We start from the raw sequence: 23,040 nt of genomic DNA, 5'->3' as shown, positions 1-23,040 counted from the left end.
CTACTAGAGAGAGAAAAATATGTATATAAAGATAAGGCCCTCACTTCCTATCCACATCATCCTTGTTATTTGTTTCTTCCACAAAGATTAGAAATGACCCTTTAGCATCTCTGAGATATACAGCCACCTCCTTTTCCCCTTATGTAAACACTGTTATTTTACAAGTGTATACAGCAAAGAAATAATATGCAATGTTTCCTCCCCCTTGAAGGTACATGTATAATTGCGTGGAATTAGGCAGTACCGAATGCAACGAACCGGTCAGAAAGTCAAATGGCTCTTTTAAGTGAACTAAACCAGGCATCACAGGACAGCAGAAAACAGAATCACTAATCATCCCACCAGATTCAGTGCACACACTGGAACCCTAGAGAACAAAAGACAGTTGTGATAATGACCGAGGTCAGGTTGCATTTATTGTCAATACATTACAAGCTTTGGCCTCAATCCCTACTGATCAACAATGCCCAGCAGTCCCACAGCTCTCTCCGGGATCCCCCAGATTGTAAAATCAGTTGAGGAAACTAACACTGTGCTAACCAGGTATTGAAACCTTATTTTCCACATAGCTTCTGAGAGATAAATAAACAAAAATACAATTTTAGAAAAAAAGCTATCTTTGGTAAATTCAGATGTTACCTTTGTAAATGGAGTAACAAGATGCTCTAGTACCTTAAAATACAAAAAGAAACAAACAAACAACAGAAAAAGAAAGAAAAAAAAAGTGAGGTGTGTTATGTTTTCAATTTTGTCCATGAATGCAGAGCAATTCACAACAGATTCAGTCAGGGTTTACACTATCTTAACTGACAGCAGATTTTGTCCCCAAACTGTATACAGAAATCTCCAACATAAACAATCTATTTCAGCCTGTTTAGGTCTTATATTTGTTCAGACAGGTGATCTTTTCTATTGCTAGATGTAAAATACAGATCAAGGCCTTCTAAATATTTTTTTCAAGACTATCCACTATAATGAAGAAAGCATATCCCTTCTAAAGAAATAAAATAGAAAAAAATCACGGAATGGGAGACGTAGAAGAATAATAATGAGGTAACACAGAAGTGTATTTTTGGCCAGATATCTTCCAAAATGTTCACATACCCTCAGGAGAAAAATCTAGTGCAAAGACGATAATCACAAACAACATTAACTACTACAACTACAGTTCTCTTGGAAAGTAAGGAATTAAATTGTCTGGAACTGCCCCGGAGTCCAAACATTTGACCACAGGCATTAAATAAATGCTTAAATAAAACCTTCAGCAAACACTCTACTGAAAGGACCAGGATGATGCATTCTGTGAGAACCTTCCTTACCTCTCATAAACAGCAAAAAAAACTACCCCTCTGGAAAGCTAACAATGGCAGAGAAGACAGTTTTCAACAAACTGCACCACTCAGCTGGGTGTCATCTGCAAACTTGCTGAGGGTGCACTCGATCCCACTGTCTATGTCATTGATAAAGATATTAAACAGCACCGGTCCCAAGACAGACCCCTGAGGGACACCACTCATCACCAGCCTCCACCTGGACATGGAGCCATTGACTGCAATTGTCTGGCTGAGCCCATCCAGCTAGCTCCTTATCCACTGAATAGCCCACCTTTCAAATCATCTCTCCAATTTAGAGACAAGAATATTGTGTGGGGCTGTGTCAAAGATCTTACAGATGTCCAGGTAGATGACATCAGTCAGTCTTCCCTTGACAACGGACACAGTCACTCTAGCACAGAAGGCCACCAGATTGGTCAGGCACAGTTTGCCCTTGGTGAAGCCATGTTGGCTATCTCAGATCACCTCCTTGTCCTGCATGTGCCTTGACATTGCTTCCAGGAGATCTGTTCCATGATCTTCCCAGGCACAGAGGTGAGGCTCACCAGTCTGTAGTTCCCCAGGTCCTCCTTTCTACACTTTTTCCCTTTGTCCAGTCAGTTATATAGAGAGAAAATGAACAAGACAAATACACTATTCAAGTCAAAAAAAAAAAAAAAATTCTTTTATTTATACAGGATCTGATCCAGCTGTCAGAGTTCAGCTTTCAAGGATCAGGCCAATATTGAATAATTAGCAATTATATGTCTCTAAGTCATGTTAGTATATGACCCTTATCACTACTGAAGACAAATGCACCACTATTATTAATGGAGTTACCCACAGATCATGTTTCTGAGGAACAGGCATGTTATTAGTTTAATACTCTGTATGATTTTATTATCATTGGGAATTTATTATCAGTGGGGAACTACAGAAGAAGGACTGAGATTTATTTAAGGTTTCTAGAGAACCAGATAGGCCCCAGATCTCCTGAATACTTGCCCATTGCTTTATCTAGTCAAATATCTTAAAATCTACATCACTGCACATTTCAAGCACCTAACTGAAAATACTGAAACTACCTGTAGGCTTTTCTGTTAAAAACAGGTGACAACTAAAGACATTGACATCACCATTGGCATATCTCAGTATTGTATCAAACAAGACATATCATGAACCTGTGTTCTATTGTCATGACTAAAATACAGACCCCTTTATATGTACAACTGCGTATAAATAACCGTACAAATGAGCTTTCAAAAAACAATGTACTTGTCCGTCTTAATAGGGTAAGGAGTGTTTATGCAGCATACTTCCAACCCTTTCTCCCTTTGCATTGCAGCACTAAACCCACCACAAGACTGCATCTTTATCAATATTGGGCTCCTCAGAACTGGAAGGGTTTTTTTTTCTTTCTATGTCCATTAAGTGTCAGGTACAGGAACAACATAATATTTGATATATTCAGTGTTCTGGTATTTGAGCTATAGAACAAAACAGATATTTAAAATACAGGGTAGAAGCTTGAAAGCAGCTAAGTGCAGTGAAATGTCTTTGAAATGCAGTGAAATTATGCATGTAAATTCTTTCAGATCACAAGAGTGAAGGCTGTGAAACAGGAGAGTTTTCCTGATTGATGGTGATTGTATTCCAATATAGAATCACAGAATCATTCAGGTTGGAAAAGACCTCTAAGATCATCTAATTCAACTTTTAACCTACTACTGCCAGGACTACCACTGAACCATGACCCTCAGCACCACATCTACACATCTTTTGAAGACCTCCAGGGAAGGTGATGCAACCACTTCCTTGGGCAGCCCATTCCAATGGTTTGCAAACATTTCAGTGAAGAAATTTTTCCAACTATACAAACTAATCCTCCCCTGGTGCAACTTGAGGCCATTTCCTCTTGTTTTATCACTTGGTGCTTGGGAGAAGAGACTGACCCCCAGCTCATTACAGCCTCCTTTGAGGTAGTTGTAGAATGTGATGAGGGCTCCCCCCAGGACTCCTTTTCTCCAGGTTAAACAACCCCAGCTCCCTCAGCCGCTCCTCAAAGACTTGTTCTCTAGATTCATTACCCTGCTTTGTTGCCCTTCTCTGGACACGCTCCAGCACCTCGATGTCCTTCTGGAAGTGAGGGGCCCAAAACCGAACACAGTACTTGAGGTGCGGCCTCACCAGAGCTGAGTACAGGGCGACAATCACTGCCCTGGTCCTGCTGGCTGCACTATTCCTGATACAAGCCAGGATGCTGTTGGCCTTCTTGGCCACCTGAGCACACTGCTGGCTCATATGCAGCCAGCTATTGACCAATACCCCCAGATCCCTTTCCTCCGGGCAGCTTCCCAGCCACTCTTCGCCCAGCCTGTAGCACTGCTTGGGGTTGTTGTGCCCCAAGTGCAGGACCCAGCCCTTGGCCTTGTTGAACTTCATACAGTTGGCCTCAGCCTATTGGTGCAGCCTACCCAGATCCTCCTGCAGAGCCCTCCTACCCTTGAGCAGATCAACACTCCTGCCCAACTTGGTGTCATCTGCAAACTTACTGAGGGTGCACTTGACCCCCTTGTCCAGATCACTAACCAAGATATTCAAGAGATCTGGAGATAAAGATATTCAAGGGAACTGGGAAGATATTAAAGAGAACATACCAGTAAGGACCAACCCATGGAAATGGGGAGTTGCTTTGAGTCTGTTTTGACATAGCACAGAAAAAATTATCTGTCTATACTAATATAAGAAAGAAAGCATGCCCTAAATCAGAAAATAACCATGAAAAGATGATATTTTATATCCATAACATGCTTAATAAAATTTAATGAAAAGAGAGATTTTCTTTTTTATTTAGAAATTCTTAATGGTACTTTAAGGTAACATTATGTATCAAGCACAGTTTCTCCAAAGTTTTTTGTTATACAGATTCACAAAAAATTGGGAGGTACATAAAATTTTATTAGACCAAGTACATTTATTTTCTTTGCTGAGCTGAACTGTATTACATGAGGAAAGATAACAAACAGCTTTAACAAGCTGTTAAGATGAGACTTTTCAACCAATATCTGCATGTCATTTGTGGCTTGCAAGGCACCACTGAGGAGCTTGCCAAGAGCACTGGCCTCTGCCCCACATGCAATGCCTGAGGGACATGCAGCCTTGCAGGGGAAGGAAGAGGCACAGCAAAGAACTAATTAGCGCATAAGCCCTTTGGATCAGCAAGCCTGCTGACTAAATGCTAAGTCACAGACAGCACTGGGCTCCAGCAGCAGGAGGTATGTGTGACAGAGCCAGCTCAGGGAAGCACTTCTTTGCAATACTCTGCGTGAAGCCCCTGGCAGAGTCTCCCTCTTTAGGTGCCAATCCGACTGGAAGGGATGTCAGTGGAAAGAAGAGATGTGAGGAAAGTAAAGTTCCTCTCTGGAGGCCGTGCAGCAAGAGCGGAGGCAGCTGTCCCAGGACTAAGAGCATAACTCCCCTCCTTCTCCCCCAGTTTCCACAGGCACAAGGGGCTGGAATCGTCTCCGTGGGGAGAGCAATGTCCCTTCTTTCTCCCGCAAGATGAAAGGAACATGCCTTCCCCTCCTGTAGTCAGGGCAAGGGACCAGCTCCAGTCCACTTCCATTTCCTAGGCTGGAGCTGGGGCCAGTAACAGCTCTCCCCATGTATCCATCAGGGCCCCCAAGGCAGGACATCTCCAGCTCTCAGCAAAACTTCCCACCTCCCCCATTGTAGGCTACACATCTTTTTTGAAAACAACCGAAGAGTCCTATACTAGGGTATGTAATCTCAAAAGCTGTAACAGTAGCTGAAATTGTCATGCAGTAGCACCAGTACTACAGGCTAACAAAGCTTTGTAGCCTGTGAGGCAACTGGATGGAAATACACAGCATTGCCTTCTATTCCTAGCTCCTTTTGCCTCTTTCCTCACATTCCTTCGCTAGACAGCTTTTTCTTTATAATTATAATAATCAATTACAAAAAAAAAAAAGAAAAACCAACAAAAAACACTTCACAACCTTTCTGAAAAACAAGACAATCTTAAATTCCCTTGTTTCTTAAACAGTTCTAAGACAGACACAAATCACAGGCAGTGCACGTGTACAGTAGTCCAAACCCCACGGTAAACATTTAGAACACAGCTCTAACACTTGGAAATGTAAGATCTACGGTCATTGGCAATTCTCCTACAAAGGAAACACAAAATATTCTGCACTATATTGTGAACTTGATAATGCTAATATAAAATTGTCCCGAGTAGTTGATATTGGCACAAGAAAATAAAGCAAACTTCAGCAGAACACATGAAATTAATGCACTTCCAATGTAATTCCAACCAGAATAGCATAAATCAGCATGGGTGTGAAATTCTTGGCTGTCTTGTTTGACATAAGCAAAGCAGAAATTATGTGTTGTTGCAGGTGCTTTGCAAGCAAACATGACACCTAGCTGATTGTTAACAGACGAACTTTTTTTCAAAGGCAAATGAGTGAAAGGAAGATCTTCAAGCTGACTAACAAAAAACCCAGGTGGAAGTAGTTATGACCGTCCCTGGGATGGAGCAGTCAGAAGCTATTGCATTATGTTCGGATGGCACTGGAAACAGGCTGCTCTTACTGGGGCTAGGAGCAGCCTCCAGCAGGCGTGTGTAGCATTTCTGATGCTGACAGCCACTTCCAGCTGGGCCAGGCACTGTGCAGCTCAGCATGGGCAGCTCCATTTGGCTCATACGTTTTAAGGAATTACTTCATGTGCATCTCATCCTGAAAGCCACAGAACACCTGCAATTTATACTCCGGGAAAGCTGCAGAGTTCCTTGCCCCTTAAAGCCAAATTCTGAAATTATATGATCTATAGTATTGTTAAGCAAATTGACTATTTAATTTTCCAAATGTAGGGGTAAAAGTCTCTATATGATTTATACAAAGTCCCAAATGTGTAAAATACCTTACTGAAATTAAAGATGGAGCCCCCCTGCTGCAGGTCCCTTTTACTTTTGAAAATATATTAATGGTTTGCATAAAATGCAAAGCATTCAGGGCAGTCAAACAGCCTTTGCCGGTTAGAGCAGCAGAGGAAAAGAAGGGGTCAGAAGAAAATATGAGAATTGTAAAGGCATCTATACCTTATAATAAAATTTACCAACTTGATTTAGAAACTAATTACTGTAGATTTCAGATATGCTCTTCATAACAGATAAATATAAAAATAACAGTCTAAAATATAAAAAAGGATCCTTGACTTGGGTGAAACATCTTGTAGTTTGTTTGTTTTCTACTGTTTTTGGTGTGTGTGTGTGTGTGTTTTTCCCCTTCTCTATCCAGTTGCCATTCTGAAAAACTTTTGTATAAATCATTCCTTGCAAGTCCACCCTCCTTAACTGCAGGCTGTTTTCAGGAGACAGCAGTATCTGTAGCTGCCAGACTAGGGAAAAAAGAAAAAAAAAAAAAAGAAAGAAAAAAAAAGGCTATAGAGAAACAGCCTAGGCTGTTCCTGGATTTGATCAGAAATTGCCTCTCAGCATTGACACACAACACTGTTTTCAAGCAAAACATGAATAAACTTGTGCATAAACTTTTGACTCAGAGCAATGCCACACTAGTTCTGTGATCCATCAGATCTTAGAAGATAAACATGATGAGATGTGGTCAGTTCTTGCTGGGAAGGCTTCCAAACAGGAACTTAAAAGCTGCCACTAGTTGGTGATTGAGTAGATAGCACTCTTCCCTCTGTGTATTTGCTCCCCATGGCCAGCAATGTGGCAGAGAGCACTTGCTCTCAAGTTAGACAGATGTAACTAGACTGAGAAAGACTGGTCAGAAAATAAGAGCTCTGAAGTTTTGTTCTTCCATTTTGTGTTAGGGGAAAAAGAAAAAAAAAAAGAGGAGAAAGGGAAATTTTTCAAATATTTGTTGAGGAACTCCTGCCCAGGTATAGTCCTGCACCAAAGGTCACTGGAAACTACTACACAGACTTGTTCCACAGGATGGTCTCCAAACCAGATTAAGAGCATTCCCATTTGTCTGTCCTGTCCTTCTGATGGCATGTGGACAGACACACACATACACACACACAAGAAAAGCACAGGGCAGGATGACCCCAGCTCCCTTCAAACACAGGTATTGTCACCTGCTGTCACAAGGACACTTGGATTGCATGCACAGCCCAAGTGCTGGGTGAGTTAAGGACAGTGAACAGCTGATGATGGTCTTTGGAGAAGAAGGATCTCAGTGCTATTCTTTCAAGTACAGTTTGGACCTGGGATAATGCCATGCTTTTTTTCTTTGTAGGAATATGAATTATTAACTTTGGTACCTGGGCCAGAGTCCATCTCATCTCACCTATTCCTTAGTGATATGGACTGCACAGAACATTAAATATCTTCAGTACCAAATTGCTGTGTATTATTGCCATGCACTGCAAAGCAGCTGCCATTTTTCAGGCCAGAGACATCAGCTTCTCAAGGTTTCCTTTGTTACTTAGTCCTACAAATGACTGCACCTGTAAAGAGGCTCAGTGAATTAATAATACAAATGCAGGGCAATAGCGTGCTTATGACCAACTCCACGATCAAAGTCTTTATAGACTGGCTACATAATGTATTCCCCACTGAAGGGTGCTGTACAATGAGCTATGTGGTTGCCAAAAGGAGCCTGTTCATCAGTTCAGGTGTCCATAATGTGCTGCACTGGATTGTGCCACTTCTGTTTCAAGGACTTAGAAGTACTGTGGTGCATAAAAGGGAAATAAAGATTGCAGAACCTCAGCTGATGCAATTGTTAATGCTATGCAACTCCTTTCTCCTGAAAAGGTAAGGTGGATTCAGCAAGACCTGTCTGGTTTCTTGTACAAGGTAAAATCCTTTTCAGACCTCTCCCTGATCATCTCTTTAACTCTGCACAGGCCCCTACCACCGAAAGAGGAGGATATGGAGATCTTCTAGAGGTTCCTCATACTTGGGAAGACTTAACAGTGAAAAGCACTCCACCAGCGCATGCCAGAGAAGTGTTGGGGAGTCCCTTCGCCCTTTGCTTCACTCCATCCTCTCCCCAAATAGCAGGAGGAACAAATGTTTCCTGTGAGAAAGGAGAAACCGATGCCAAAGCGAAGGGGGTGAAAGCACAACGAGGGACCAGAAGCTCTCCACAGAGGGACAGAAGAACAGAGCCACAAAGGTACAACCTTTGGTGTAACCGCAACTGGGATTGCCTTAATGGAGCCCTGCCTAGGCCTAGATGTCCTCATAAAATCAAGACAGTCTCACTTCTCAGCAGTTCTTCAGTAATTGGCAGGGATGTCACCTGACATCTCTAAACCCTAACCCTAATTTTCTGCAGGCTGGGCTAAACTGGGGATTCTATCAATTATCCCACACAATTTGGGTTAAAAGATGGCAACATTGGAGCATTTAAAGAAGCCACTATCCATCTAGGGTTATCTGATGTTTCCCAGCATTGTTAAAAATGAGAGGTATTCACTGGATTTTTTATGACTATTTTGTTCATGTCAATTGGCAAACCAAACTTTGCCTGCGGTAACAATTTTTAAGACTCCTCATATTTCCAAAACAAATTAGGAGGTTTTTAAAATAAAATAAAATAAAAACCAGCCACAAATCTATTTTTAATTTGTCCCTCATCAGGTAGTGGCTTTAACAGGCCAAAAGAATTTGAATGAATGTATTTGTACGTACCTGTGTGTCCCACCAACAATGCAAACATAAATATCTCATTAAAATACATAAATTTATATTACTTTCGTCTCCTACACTTCACCACTTCCAATATATTTCTGAACTGCACTTTATGTTAGGAGACAACATTCCTGCCCTAGTGTACAAACCTTTGCATGGTTGTGCTTCTTTGCTGTTGACAAAGCTTCTGGTTTACAGAGGATTTGTCATGGAATTTAAAATAAAGACCTACAATATTTTTTACTCAAGCAATCAGTAGAAATCCTCAGTGAATACGAGGGGTATTTTTTGCAGTTCTATGCCTTACACAAAGTTTGGACTTGCGTGTCCTTACCTGGATGCAGCACTGCTTGCACAGATTTTTTACTTACATTGCAGGGCTCTCCATTCTGTTCTTGATTGATCTGAGATTTTTGGCAAGTCATTTCACCACTGTATGGTTCTGTCTCTTCCTACCTGCCTGCTGTGTCCAATCAGCTTCTATAAACTCATAGGGGCAGTGACTGTTTCACATTCCCAACTTGCAGTACCTGTCTCCGTGAGATCTGATTTATTTTCTCTTGATAAACTAATAATAACATTAATGTTCTGAGTGATTAGTTTTGTTTTGTTGTGTTTTGTTTAAGGATAAATTCCTTAAATTTCCAACTGCACTGGAAAAATAGTGACAATTCTACTGGTAAACTACACATATTCAGATAGATCCTGTCTTTCTGAAAAGCTAGACAGACTTTAAATAAGGTAAAACCCATGAAAATGTAGCACACATGATGAAAATATAGTCACTACTATTGTGAAAATCATCAATTTCCTGTTATCCAGCATAAAGTGTTACGCACTTTTTTCCCTACACTGAAATTCACTGAGGTGGCTGGGACAAGGTGGCTAACTCCCTGTTGTGGACATGTGAATAAGCTCTTTTTGCAAAAGAGTTTTAGAATCTGGAAGCTATTCATATAGTTTAATAACAAGGATAATATTAGTGTCTAGAGAGATATATGTGAAGACTTCTGTTTTAATGTCTCAGCTGCAAATCACTTTCCCAGTAGCACTCTCCTCAATACCTGGCTCACAACATGCAGACACAAAGGCAGGAATTCTGCCGTTCACTGAAACCAGGTCCTACAGCAACTGGTGAGGAAGTTGCTTACTGCTTAGTAGAAATATACTTAATATTAACCCAGCAGAACCCTACTGGACCCAATTGGCTCTGCTACATGTCCCATGAGAAAAATAAATAAATAAATAAAAATGAAATTCTCCAACTTTTATATTCAGAAACATTAATTTTATTACCCTTCAAACACACACACAAACATCAATCCCTATCAAGGCAAAGCAGCTCTTACACTTCTGCAAGTTAGATTAACTGTACACAAAACTCTACAATATTTCACACATATTTAAAGGAGACATTCTTAAATTTTATGGGTTCATCTGTTCTGAAGAGTACTTCAGTACACACGTACCACAGGCACAACATAAAAACTCAGTATAAATACAAATCCAGAAGACCTTTTAATTGGTATTTTAATTACTGACTTTTAATTTTAATTAAGAAAACCCAGTATCTTGATTTTACTTTATTTTTCCCAACAAAACCTCCAATGCTCTACTGCATTCTTTTCCTGAAGTCTTTTATGGTATTTTCACTGGAAAATGACCAAATAGAATGAGTGTTGAAAAGGCGCTTTTTACTGGCTTATCAGAAATTCCAGTAATTCTTCTAGAAGTTTATGGGGAGGGAAATGTTCTTGCACAAGTAAACGGAGCAGATAAAAAGAGCAACTAAATTGTTCAGGAAATATATTCTCTGCATATAGCACAGCTAAGGGTTTTTGAACAGCCTTCACTACCAATGGCTGTAGCAGAAAGACCAGGAGACAACAGACCAGTGCTGCCAGTAGCAGAAGCTCCACGTTAGTTATAACTGGGTGTTTTCTCTTAATCCTATTGCTTGACTTCTATCTGCTTCACAGCTTATATCACTAAGACCAAAATATCGTCAATTAGAGGTACAGATCCTATGTTATAATGATACAGAATATGTCCAACAACTATTGCTAAGAAAGTCATTATGGCCAACTCTGAATTTAACGTGAATACTTACTTACATTGCCATAGAAACTAGAGACTCCCAACGTGAAATTGTCATGCTAGTTGCTATAACAAAAAGGAAGTTCCACTCACGAAAAGGTTTCAGACTTTACACAAGAGACAACAGTCAGATATAACAAACCCACACTGAAAGAGAAATCAGAAATACCAGTAAAACACGCATTGTCAACATAACGAACAGCAGTCACAGCACACCACCTAATACTGTCAAGTAGCATGGTTGGCATCCTAGCGCAACTGAGTTTTAAGGTGAGTTTTTGCAGAAAAATAGCGTAGCGGCTCTGCAAGTAATTACACTTTACCTAACCAAAGCCCGCGGCAGTTTAAATTGTAAAGGTGTTCACCTCCTGCCCCAAGCTGCTACAAGGGTTAAACAGCTGCTGCCTTTACCACTCCATGAGGACTGCACTCAAAGGATGGGAGCGTACAGGTTCTCTAGGAGGTGAAGTTTACAACAGGCCTCTGCAGTACTTTGAAACAATAAAAGCTGTTCTTAGAAAAATAGAAGAACGGAGAATTAAAATCTATCAGGTCTAATCCTTGTTTATACTAATGTAGCATTTCGGAAGCATGAGAGGCTTACATGACATTTATTAATGCTGATTTAGTACAAAGAAGGACTTAGTAAGAAAACATTAGAAACTAATACTGCCATTTCATTTAGTACTACTTAAAGAACTATCCACATGAATGTAACAAATTAGAAAATACTTGATGTAACTCATATAGGATAGGAATAGGTCCTTTCCTTAGTTTTCAATCTGAATTTAAAATCAAGAAAACAATAACAACAACAAAAAATGTGTTTGCTGTAAGAGCTTACAAGTGAAAATCATGTCCTGAAATGGAACTGATGCCCTAATTTTGTTCCCTTTCAACATCTTAGCACATGTTAGGTATGGCTTTATAAAAAGTATATATTTTATCAGTTGCAAGGAAGTATGTAGATTAACTCATGATTGACATGAACAAAACAAAGCTGGAAGGTTGTTGTTTTTTAGCGAAAACATAAAAATATGAGATAGAACAAATGATAGCCTGCATTTTATTTTGACAAACACTAGGAAAATGTGATATACAAAGATGTGAAGATTAAATAGGTGAGTAATAAATGATGACTTGTGTCTGTTTCCAGGAAGGATTTCCACTCTGAAACACCCATGTTACATTAATACAACTTCAGAATTTACTTGCTAGTATTCAGTGTCAAAATTTTTGCTCATCACTTTCCTACCGTTATTTTCCAGTTGTTTGCTTGCTTCCCTAGGTCAGAGGTCTCAAAAGGAAGGCACGGAAGTAACTTAGTGCTGGTGGCATGCACTACTTCTGAAGGCCAATGGCATCATGAGCTTGCAGGTATCAAAGTGGGGATGCAGAAGGTGAGCCAGAGAGGACAAGGTGCTGCCTCAGCAGCAAGGAGCCCAGCATGCAGCTCTGCCATAATGGGCACTAAACACTACCTGGTATACCTCCATTTTGTAGATCTGTTTTCAAGATGCAATTGGACGGGATGCTAGATAATCTCATCTAGACTCCTTTTTCCCATGAAAGGCTGGATCTGATGATTTTTTGAGGTCCCTTCCTACCTGGACTGTTCTGTGATTCTGACTGACAGACGCATATGAAAGTCATCTTGGGTATTCCTTTCAGCTATGGGTTTCTCTTTCCCATTTCTCAGGGTGCACCATTGTTTCACCCTACTTTGGTGAAAACTTCAGACAGGAACATAGATGGATTAAGAACAACTCGTGACTTCAGCTAAAGAAGAAGGGACAGTAATTATTCATTGGAACGAGTCAATTGTAGGGATCTTAGAGGGCTAGCTTTAGCCTAGCTTCAGATTTCAATGTATTTTGAGGCACTAAGGTAGCTCTAGGAAATGCTCATACCCTGTGCTCATTTCTTAGTGCTGGAATCTCCCCAGGGCTGTATAGTCTCAAATATGACAAAAGCGGTAATATTTTAGTTTAATAACCTCTTTGAATTATTTTTTTTCCTGGGATTTTCTCTCCCACCTTTTACATTCTCCATTTTGTATTTATTTCCCTTCTTCCTGAGTTCACATATTGTGGAACTAACCAAATATCTCCAGGAGAAACATCTAAGTTGATAAGCAGAATGAAATGGCACTACCCATATATTAATAATCATAAAATATATATGAAAGAGAAGACACCTGGCAGAGCCATGTTGAGCACAACATATTTTGGTGAAGCTGTCTGGATCCAAGCAATCTGAATGTACTGATGGAAAGTTCAGAAATAATGCATTTGTGATTCATTTACATATTGTAAAAAGGTTAAATACATGGCGGATATATACAAACTACAGCCTTCTGTCAACTAAGCTTCTAGTAAAGAGTCCAAATTGTGGATAGGATGTGTGAATAAATACGACTTCAGGCTAACATTACAAGCACATTAAAATGATAAGAAAAATCTGTTTTAGAGATTATCAGTTACTAATTAGATTTTTTTCTCCAGTTTAGGAAGTATAGATCAAGTTCTTTTTTGTTAAAAACCCTTCACTGTCTTCCTTTATTTTGCTTCTCTGCCATTTCACTTTCCAATGTGGTAGCTTCAGCTTAGACTGAGAAAGCAACGCAAATGGCCTGCAAGAAAGACTTGCATCTTCTTACTGGGTAGATTTCCATGAGGCTGAAAGAATGCTGATTTTACACAAATTAGGTGTGTTGAAGAGATCCTGTAACAACAGAGCCATTTTGTGCATTCCAGAAATGGGAAGAGGACTTGGGCTCACAGCCCTTGTAATTTCAGAAAATTCAGTTAAGGACAGCATTGCAATGACATTCAGCAATGAAAACTGGAGATAGCCATGTTGCTACTAAAATCAATACCTTCAAATTCCGCACAATAGACTGCACCTGCTTAGGTAGGCAGCCATCTATTCAACCACATTTCAAAGTTTATGATGATTTCATTTACTGTTGCAGAACATTGTATCATACTGTACACCAGAGTGAGTGGGTTCACTGTATTTACACAGATGCATCAAAACATGTATGAAGGATACTCTACGTTAGTACTGAAGCCCATAATAATCATTAGAAAATTACTTCCTAAAAGTAATACTGCACGAAGCCTCATACATTTTCGAACTACTGATACAAAGTCCTACCTACAGCTCCCAAAAAATATAGAGGTGTATATGAATACTTATATATTTATAAACATGTATTATATATATGGAAGAAAAAAGCTTCTTTCCACAATGTTAGCAGTCAAGGAATAGCACTCTGTCCTCAGACCCTTGCCTTTGCACTCTCCAGAAAAAAAATACAAATACAAATAAATAATAATCCCTTTTTATTTGTTTATACCACTATGAGGAAGAGAAGAACAAGAAACATCTGCTTCCAGAAGCACTATCATTTCCATCACCCCTTCTAAATCAGTTATGACCACCTCCTCATATAAATCCCTTCTGAAGGAGCACTTTTTCCATGTATACACTTCTTTTATACAAAAAATGTAGTTGAATAATTAATCAACTCTTGTCATGAAAGGAGCTCCTCATCTGTTAGAAACAAGGAGAAAATCATAAGCTCTGAAAGCACAAGCTCAGAGTCTGTGCCTTTCTTGAAATGCTGAATTAACGCAGGTGGGGTTACAGCATGCAGTCAGACGCAGTTCTACCCACTCATACCAGTATGTTTGTTTGATCTCAACAGTATCAGCAGATGGACAGGTGTGAGTATGAGATGAACTTAAGTATATGTGACTCAACAAAACTAAGCAGAGTACTCTAATTATTTCATTTCTTCAAGGAAATGATGCACTAATAAAGTCATGGCCCCATCCTTTAATGGCACAGTTGCAATTCTTAAAGAAGGAAAAAGACCGATGAATGTAATTCTATTGCCAGTGTACACACAGAGTTCCTGACATGAAACATCACCATCTCTCTGGAGGAGCTGAAGAATAAATCACTAGCTACATGCGTCGGAAGTCACTTTGAATGGTCTTTAAATTAAGATGGACAAGCATAAGAATGACATAAAGTAATGGTAAAAAGAGAACTCTGAATTTAGTTTCTAGAGCTAGTTAAATCTTAAGGATCACAAGTTAGGAAAAGAAGAATAGGTCTGAAGTAGGTCCATTTTCTTTTTCTTTTTTTTTTTTTTTCAAAGAATATCTTCACATTTTGTACCAGCAATGCAACCATGCAGTTTTTCATAGTTCTTTAGGTTTGTTCTCTCTGCAAGACACTTACGAATTCTTTTTGTTCAGGAAAATCATGCAGCTCACTATTGTAAAATATTATTTACATTAGGGAGGAAAATTTTATACAACATTCACATCTTAGAAGATGGTATATATTGATACCCAGGGAGAGAAAACACACAAAAAGACAATCTGTATGCACAGAGTATTCTAATAAATGTAGGAGAAAATTATTGGTGAACTTAAATAAACAAGTAAGTTTCTTAAAAATATAACTATACATATGAAAATATGTATGAAAAGGTCTGTAGGAACTTACTAACGTTTTAACTAGCTGACATGCTATTTACACATGCAGAACAAAACTTTGTAACAACAAAATATTACTGTACTTCTCTGTTGTAAAGCATGTCAGGGACTTATAAAGAAAATGAAAGCTAACTGTAAGCTAGGTTTTAATTGTGAAATTCATGGATGAACTAATTAAAAATAAATATATATTTTTTTAAAGGATACAAGGCCTTTTTCACTAATCACTAAATCCCTTAGCCATAAACCACTGGGTGCTGGGACGCTCTTCCCTGGAAACCAATGCCACCACTACCAGAAATAGGCTGTGGGGGAAAGTGGACCTGTGGTCCACCTAAGCACAGCCATTCTAACCCTAATGAGGGTCCAAATCTTCTCCTGACTGGGAAAGCACTTGCAAATATGCCTAAGTCCATTTACAGTTGGCAAAACACTTTAGCATATGCTTACCGTTAAGTAAATGATTAGACTGAGAAAATAAAACTGGTTTTAATTCCCTGCATTATGTGCACTAAATCCTTTTTTTGCATAAGAAGCTAAAGTATTGTGGGTTGATGCTTGAAGTTTGGAGATTTAGAATCAAATCAGAGACAGTAGAGAGTGTCAACATAAAGTGTAAGCGCTACTGAATTCAACATGTAGCTCCATATGGTCATACAACTAGTTAGCTACTTCAAAAAGTAAATTAAACTCTACAGTTAGTCAGAACACCTGGCTATTCAGCATGTCCAAACCGTTCGCCTTCAGGAAGAGGTGCGTCAGGCAACAGCTACAGGACAAAATCTGAGCTCTGAAATCCATGTTTCCAGACCATTCGTTGGGATTCTGCTGAGCAATTTATAATTCTACGCAAAGAACAATGAACCTGGTTTATGCAAGCTGTACTGGAGTCTGTGCACATCATAGACCCGTGCTGCCTACTGATGGGAATTCCAGGAGAAAGATACTGTGGATCTGAGACAGCAGTGATGAACAGGGAGTGGAACTGGAGACAACATTGCTCCTCACATGACACTTAGTGTGATTACTTATCCAAATTAGGATGTCTTTCCTTAACACATTACTAGTTTTACAACTAAGCATCTGTGCATCTGTGGGAAGATAGTACTTAATCTAAAATGTTCCACATATACAAACAACCACATTTGAAATGAAGAAGTATTTTTTCCAGAAACTGTAAGGATCTGTTCTTCACCAGAGTGAGTAGAAGTTCATTATACATAGCTCTTGCAAATATACCTGAACAATCAACTGCAGTACAAAATTCTGTCCCTGGAATATTAAAAAAAAAAAAAAAAAAAAAAAAAAAAAGGACTTTACAGAGAAAATCCTGTCTCCTTTGTTTGCCACTGACTTCAACTAAGCCAAGATTTCCCCCAATGTGTTTTAAGAGAATCTCTGTGATTCTGCCAACAGTAGCACAATCAGTAGCTCGCAACAAATAAATAAATTAATAAACAAACAAACAGAGAATAGTCGCCAAAGAAAGCTTCTCTATGAACTCTTGCAACTAGGCTTAAATGATAATAATAATAATAATAATGGTTTCTACAAAGTTTTCTCCCCACACAAAGCCAGGCAATGATTTCCTGAATTAAATCCTTATTTACTGGGTATCATACTTACAGGAGTCCTATGTAAGATCATATTGTGGAACTGCTAATTAGTTTTTCAAGATGCTTACTCGTCCTGACGATACAGAGCAACTCTTTCTTTATAAGATTGTTTTTTCTAAGCTAACAATTTTAGCTCAAGACGTTCAGCTCACATAGAACAGCAACATCTTACTGAACTTGTTTTAAAAGTATTTCACCTCATAATGCAATAAGACAAAGTATTTCATTATTTCAAAAATGGTGGTGTTTAATCAAACACAAAACAATCAAAAATCACGAAAGTACCTTTCTTTTATGTAATTCCAAACAGCTAACCTAATACCTGTATATTGATTTAGCCAGTTCCTGATTTCATCTACACATGAAATTTCACTGCTGAATTATCAAAACTTTTAAACAAGAGAAACACTCATAGTCTCTTAAGCATCCCAGCATAAATAGTAGTGCTCTACCTCCACATTTCTCTCTGTGACTTCATTCCTAGGCAGCCCTGAAGAAGCAGCTACAGTCACATGGTGCATTCAAGGTCATACTATTTTAATTTACAGAGATATCATTGATAAATTATGTGGAAACAACGATAATGGAGTCATTAACCTTGTTCTGGCACACTAAAGGTGTTTTATAATTAAAAGCAGAACAACGCTACAAAAACATATAATGATTTTACTGCCCAGCTTTTTCTCTCCAACATACTGCTGCAAAGTACTGTTGGGGAATTTATTACAGTGAGTAACGTGGATGTCTGCTGTCTGTGTTTTTTAACAAAGAGGTACAGAGATTCGACTGAATTATACTGAAGGAGGAGTAAGGTGATAAAATGCACAAAACATTGACTTTTTTTTTTAAACATAGGAAGTTGGATCCAGAAGGCCTCTCCCTTTGGCAAAGTAAAGGATGCCGGAGCACAAGAAAGATCATTCAAACCAGGAAGTCTCTCTCACTCCAAGAATCTATGCAGAATTGTCATTTCCAAACATGCTGTCATCTGGCCTGTGCTTTGAGGACGTACATCAAAAGTGCAGTATGGTAACATACTGAAGTGAAACTCCTAATATATATAACCTAGGTGGAATTTAGAATTCATCCTCCACATCTCATTCAAGAAAACTGCAGTAATCCACAGACTAAAAGCCTGACTAATGTCCCTAATTCACGTATGACAGATATCTGTAGTAAGGATACACATATTAATGAATCACTGCTGATTGCTTTCACTTGAAATGAAATACTTGAAAAATACTGAAGAGGTAGGACAGAGGCTGTCTGATTATTATATGAAGGTTACCTGAAATTGGCATTAGTATAGAGAAGTATCTATAGCATTTCTGCAGAGCAAAAAGTAGGAACTTGAATAACTCGGCAGACAATGTACTGTTGTCTTGACACTTTCAGTGCTGCCGACTTTTAATCCAGTCAAAGTAAGACCACTCACGCTCAAATTGATACAGGGAGGCAACTACAGAGAAGGTTTCCTAGAGTTCGAGTGCCCAAAGATGACATTGTACTGCAAGGCAGAATTCATTATACTCCTCTCTAATCTCCACTTATCACATGAACTACTATGTCTCCTTGCATCTTCTGACTATCATGATTATGATCTACAACATATTGCACTGCTTACCTAAAAGGACAGATAGAAAAATCATAGATCATATCTTTAGAGATTTGACCTTATGCAGATAATTGAATATATCACAAAGTACATTCTGAAGGCCTGAAAGTCAAAGACTTCTATCAATTCTTCCTTCTTTGGATAAACTAATAATTGGCATATTTTTCAAGCATTCGGAAATACCACAAATGTCCCTTTAAACAATATACTGTCAATTAAAGCGAGGAAGCTAAGTTACAAAATTATGCCACGGTAACACTCCTGCATGTCCTCTAAGCAAGGACTGCTAGCTATCGCTGTGGAGCACGCACACCTCTGATGAATGGCATCAAAAACCTTCCCACTACAGAAATCCCCAAGTTTTGGAAGGCTGAGCTCAGCGAAGGGCTGAAAGGCATACTCGCAGCCGCTGCACCATCCCTGCCTGAGGGGCACCTACATAGAGCCTCGGATCCCAGCGGAGCTCAGGGATGCTGCTGTGGCAGCAGAAGGCTGACTCGGAGCACTGGCTTGCAGTTACCCCAACTCGGCTTAGTTTGAAGAGGCAAGAAACAAACATGTAAACAGCATCTGCGGCGTCTCTTCCCCGTGGACTTTCCTGGAAACGGACGGACCTATCCAAGCACTTCGGAAATAAATAAGAGAAAATCGGAGAGGCGGGAGAGCTCTCTCTCCCCGAAAGTTTCCTCCTGCCTCTCCCCCCCACTTTCCCCCAGCTCCCCGCTCCCCAGGACCGCTTCCATCGCGGCTGGGCCACCGACAGGCGGTCGTTTCCACCGGGGACGGGACGCACGGTGCCATAACCCCCCCTTGAAGCCCCCCGGGACCCCCACCGCTCCGCAGCCAGCCCCTGCCCCCTGTGTGGGGGACAAAACCCGGCTCGGGAGCCGTGCCCTCGGCCCCTGGCAGCTGCAGTAGCCGCCGGAGGAGCGGCCACCCCCGGCCCCTGGGCGGCATGGCGAAGCGCTGTCACTGACGCACATTTAATTCGCCCGGCTGCGGGCACGGCGGAGCGCCACTCGCACCCCCTCCGTCTCCCCCTCCCGGCGGTGGGGAAGGGGAAAGTCAAACTGCAGCAGCAACAAAGTTGCTCCCCTCTCCCAAAGCTCCCCTCCCGCAAAAAAGCTCCCACCCAGACCCGCCCCCCCCCCCCGAGGGGGGGCTGGGGGAGCCGCTGCTTTACCTTGCTTGACGCACTTGAGCCGGATGGGGTCCTTGCAGTGCTTGATCACGGCCAGCACATCCCTGATGGTGAGCCCGGCCACGGGGGTCTCGTTCACCTCCAGCAGCAGCTCCTCCGGCACTAACTTGCTGCCGCCCTCATAGGCCACCTTGCCGGGCTTCACCTCCCCCAGGTACGGGAACTGCCCGTTCTCGGCGCCCCCTTTCAGCTCGAAGCCCAGCTGCCCCTCCGGGTTCCTCACGATCACGATCTCGTGGACTCGGCTCGTCCAGTGGCTTTTCTTCTTCAAGCCCTTGGACATTGCCGTGGGGATGCTCTGCCCGACTCCCTCTCCGCTTGCTCTTTCTCTCTTCCCTCCCTCCCCCGTGGGCGCCAGGCTCCTGTGGGGCAGGCTCGGGGCGGCAGGGAAGGAAGGGCAGGAGGGCGGCAGGGAGGGCGCCGCGGCCCCGGGGGGGCGACGGAGCGGGGATGGGGAGCGCCTCTCTGCCCTGTCCGTCCCGCTGCCGGCGCTTTAGCTGATATCCATGGCAGCCGCGGCGGCCGGGACCCTGCGTGTGGATGTACTAGTTGTAGAGAAACTGGCAGCGGGGAGGGAGGGAGGGAAGGAGGGGACGGCCGCGGGGAGGAGGAGGAGGAGGAGCAGGGGTGTCGGTGCCGGAGTGAGGCGGGCGCTGCCTCAGCGCTCCCTCCTCGCCTGACCCGGTAGTGAAGGCCGAGAGAGAGGCTGCCTGGCACGGCCGGCAGAAGGCGGAGAGCGGCCGGGGCCGAGGGGCGGGCGGGCAGCCGGCAGGCAGCCCACAGAGCCCCGCAGCCGCCCCGCTCCCCCGCCGCCCGGCCCCGGCCGAGAGGGGGCGCCCGGGGACAAAATGGCGGGGGCTGCGATGAGGGGGCCGCGCCCGGCAGTAGCTGCGCCGCACCCCTCAGCCGGGCTCGGGTCTCCTGTTGCCCCCTCACCGCCTCCCTCCAGCCCTCAAACACGGTCCCATCCCGGCTTGGCTTAAACCGCAGGGCCCCGGCCTGCGAGGGGCCGTGAGGGGCAGCACGGCGGTGGAGAGATGCCCACCCCTTAAGGTTCCCCAATTCCTCTCAGCAGTGCCCGAGTTCAAGGATATCGGAGCCCTGCCTGCCTGGGCACCGTGAAGTTGCCATGGGCCGGTGGGGTTTGTGAAATGGGGTAATATCTGCCCGGGATCCTGAGGAAGAAGGATGGCGTGTAACGGGTGGATGGGTCAGAAGCTTGGCTTGTGACAAGGAAGGATCCAGTAACAGGCTTCAAGTAGTGGAGAGAAAAACAACAGACAGCCGTTTACTTCCAAGATCTCGATGGTAGGAATGTACACAGAGCGCTCAGTGGTTTCCAGTTCTGAGGTCTCGCACTTCAGATTATTGAGTAGTATTGTACATGGGCATGTTTTTTAATGCAGGTTACTGTGGTCACAAGAGACGGGAGCTAGTATCACAGCTGAGGTGAGCAATGAATACTGAAGAGGATGTAATGAAGAGAGGGGTGGCAGTGGTGTGTTTTCTATAAAATCTACTTATTGTCACCTGACAGATTCTGGTCACCTTCATTCAGGGTGCCATCTGCTTGGCCTTAAACCCTAAATAACCTGTGCTGCCAAAGTGATATTTCCAATCCCAAGTGCTTCGCTCTGCCTAAGCACTCAGAGACAGGTGATACTGTAACCCGCTGCTCCTGTGCGCTCCTGTTTAATTTGTTCTGTCATATGCCTAACACGTGTGCAAGCAGTGGAGTGTAGCAGTTGGCATGTATTACTGAGAAGTTTGCACTGCCGAAAAAAAATAATTTCCATCTGAATGGAAGATTGACAAAATACAGGCTGAGCAACCTCCTGACTTTGAGAAGTGTAGTTTGTGCTTCTGCAGGATATAGGAGTGATGAACGTATGAAAGCAAGGGTCTGCAGACTGGGTACAGAATGGGGGAAGGTAGGAGAAATGTCATGTGTTGCAGCATGTGATTTAAAGCTGATCAGATATTTTTAAAATTTCAATTAAAGTGACTGCAATGAAATTTTTCACAAATTGTGTCTGTTTTCACTCTAGGTTCCTATGGAAACAGTCCTTTATGTGATCACGCTTGGCTGTGTCTCCTTTACTTCTCCAATAACTTTTGAAACTGTTGGGTAGTTTCCACCAAATCTATCTCGAATATAATTAAGTTATTTCATGAAAATAGTCAGCTGGGTAGAGCTGAGAGATCCTGTAAATGTCCCAAAGGCTGCAACACAAACTTACCTTTTATTAAACAGTGATTCACATGGATGAGAGATTGTATAAATGTCTCAGTAATGACAAAAGTTTCGATTACAGCTCATTATCGATCTCAGTATAAGTCTGTGGGAAACCAGAATTCTTGGGTTCATGTTCTCCCAGAATTACTTGTTTAATGTCCTCCAGTCAGAGGTAGGTGCAAGTGGAAGGGGTACATGAAGAGGGAGAGAGATAAATGAGAAATTACAAACGTCTGTATCCTGCAAGTCATTTCATCTGCTTTGTTGTGTGGGCCTGGCCATAAAGCTCGGTATGACAGGGGCTTCACAAAACTGAGATTAAAGGGAAAAAAAAAAAGAAGTGGAGAACATACACATAGAAATACAAGATCCATTAGGACAGACAGCTGAAGATGAGAAGGAAACTGAAGGCACTTGGAATGGGAAGGTACTGAGAGGTTTTCACAGTGGGAAAGAGATTATGGCAATGGTATCCTCTTCTGAATTCTTCTTCTCTGAAGAGAGCCCTGCTGCTGCTAGGAGCAGGCTGTCTGGTTTTATAAAAGTCAAAAGAGATGGGACTGAGACTAAGGTACTTGGAAGGAAAGCAAGAGAGTAAGTAGACTTGTTTCTCTCTGTAGGCCTACCTTTGCATTTTGTCTTGCTATTTAGTTCAAAAGTGGGGAAGAAAGCAAATGGATAAAAATAGGAATAACATCTTATCTTTCAGTTTCGTAAATGTTTCCCTAGTCTCTTCTTTGCCGAGTCCTCTGACC

At 41.8% G+C, this 23,040-nt stretch overlaps 1 protein-coding gene and 1 long non-coding RNA gene across 4 annotated transcripts in view; one reads left to right on the top strand and one right to left on the bottom strand.

Moving 5' to 3' along the window:
• MAGI2 (membrane associated guanylate kinase, WW and PDZ domain containing 2) overlaps positions 1-20,644 on the bottom strand; it is a 776,112-nt gene extending 755,468 nt beyond the window's left edge. For all 3 annotated transcript variants that reach the window (XM_035549439.2, XM_050708167.1, XM_050708168.1), the window contains exon 1: positions 20,032-20,644. In XM_035549439.2, coding sequence (XP_035405332.1) covers positions 20,032-20,332 — 301 coding nt within the window. In that variant the 5' untranslated portion in view covers positions 20,333-20,644. The remainder of the gene's footprint in view (positions 1-20,031) is intronic.
• Positions 20,645-20,945: 301 nt separating this feature from the next.
• On the top strand, positions 20,946-22,813 carry LOC118249459 (uncharacterized). The gene is made up of 3 exons (XR_004779059.2): positions 20,946-21,357; positions 21,456-21,498; positions 22,098-22,813. It is a non-coding gene; the product is annotated as an uncharacterized LOC118249459 (long non-coding RNA).
• The last annotated feature ends 227 nt before the right edge of the window (positions 22,814-23,040 follow it).

Source organism: Cygnus atratus, chromosome 1, assembly GCF_013377495.2.
Source record: "Cygnus atratus isolate AKBS03 ecotype Queensland, Australia chromosome 1, CAtr_DNAZoo_HiC_assembly, whole genome shotgun sequence".
NCBI classification, from domain to species: domain Eukaryota; kingdom Metazoa; phylum Chordata; class Aves; order Anseriformes; family Anatidae; genus Cygnus; species Cygnus atratus.
Note: the sequence above shows the minus strand (reverse complement) of the source record. Positions and strands in the feature narration are given on the sequence as shown.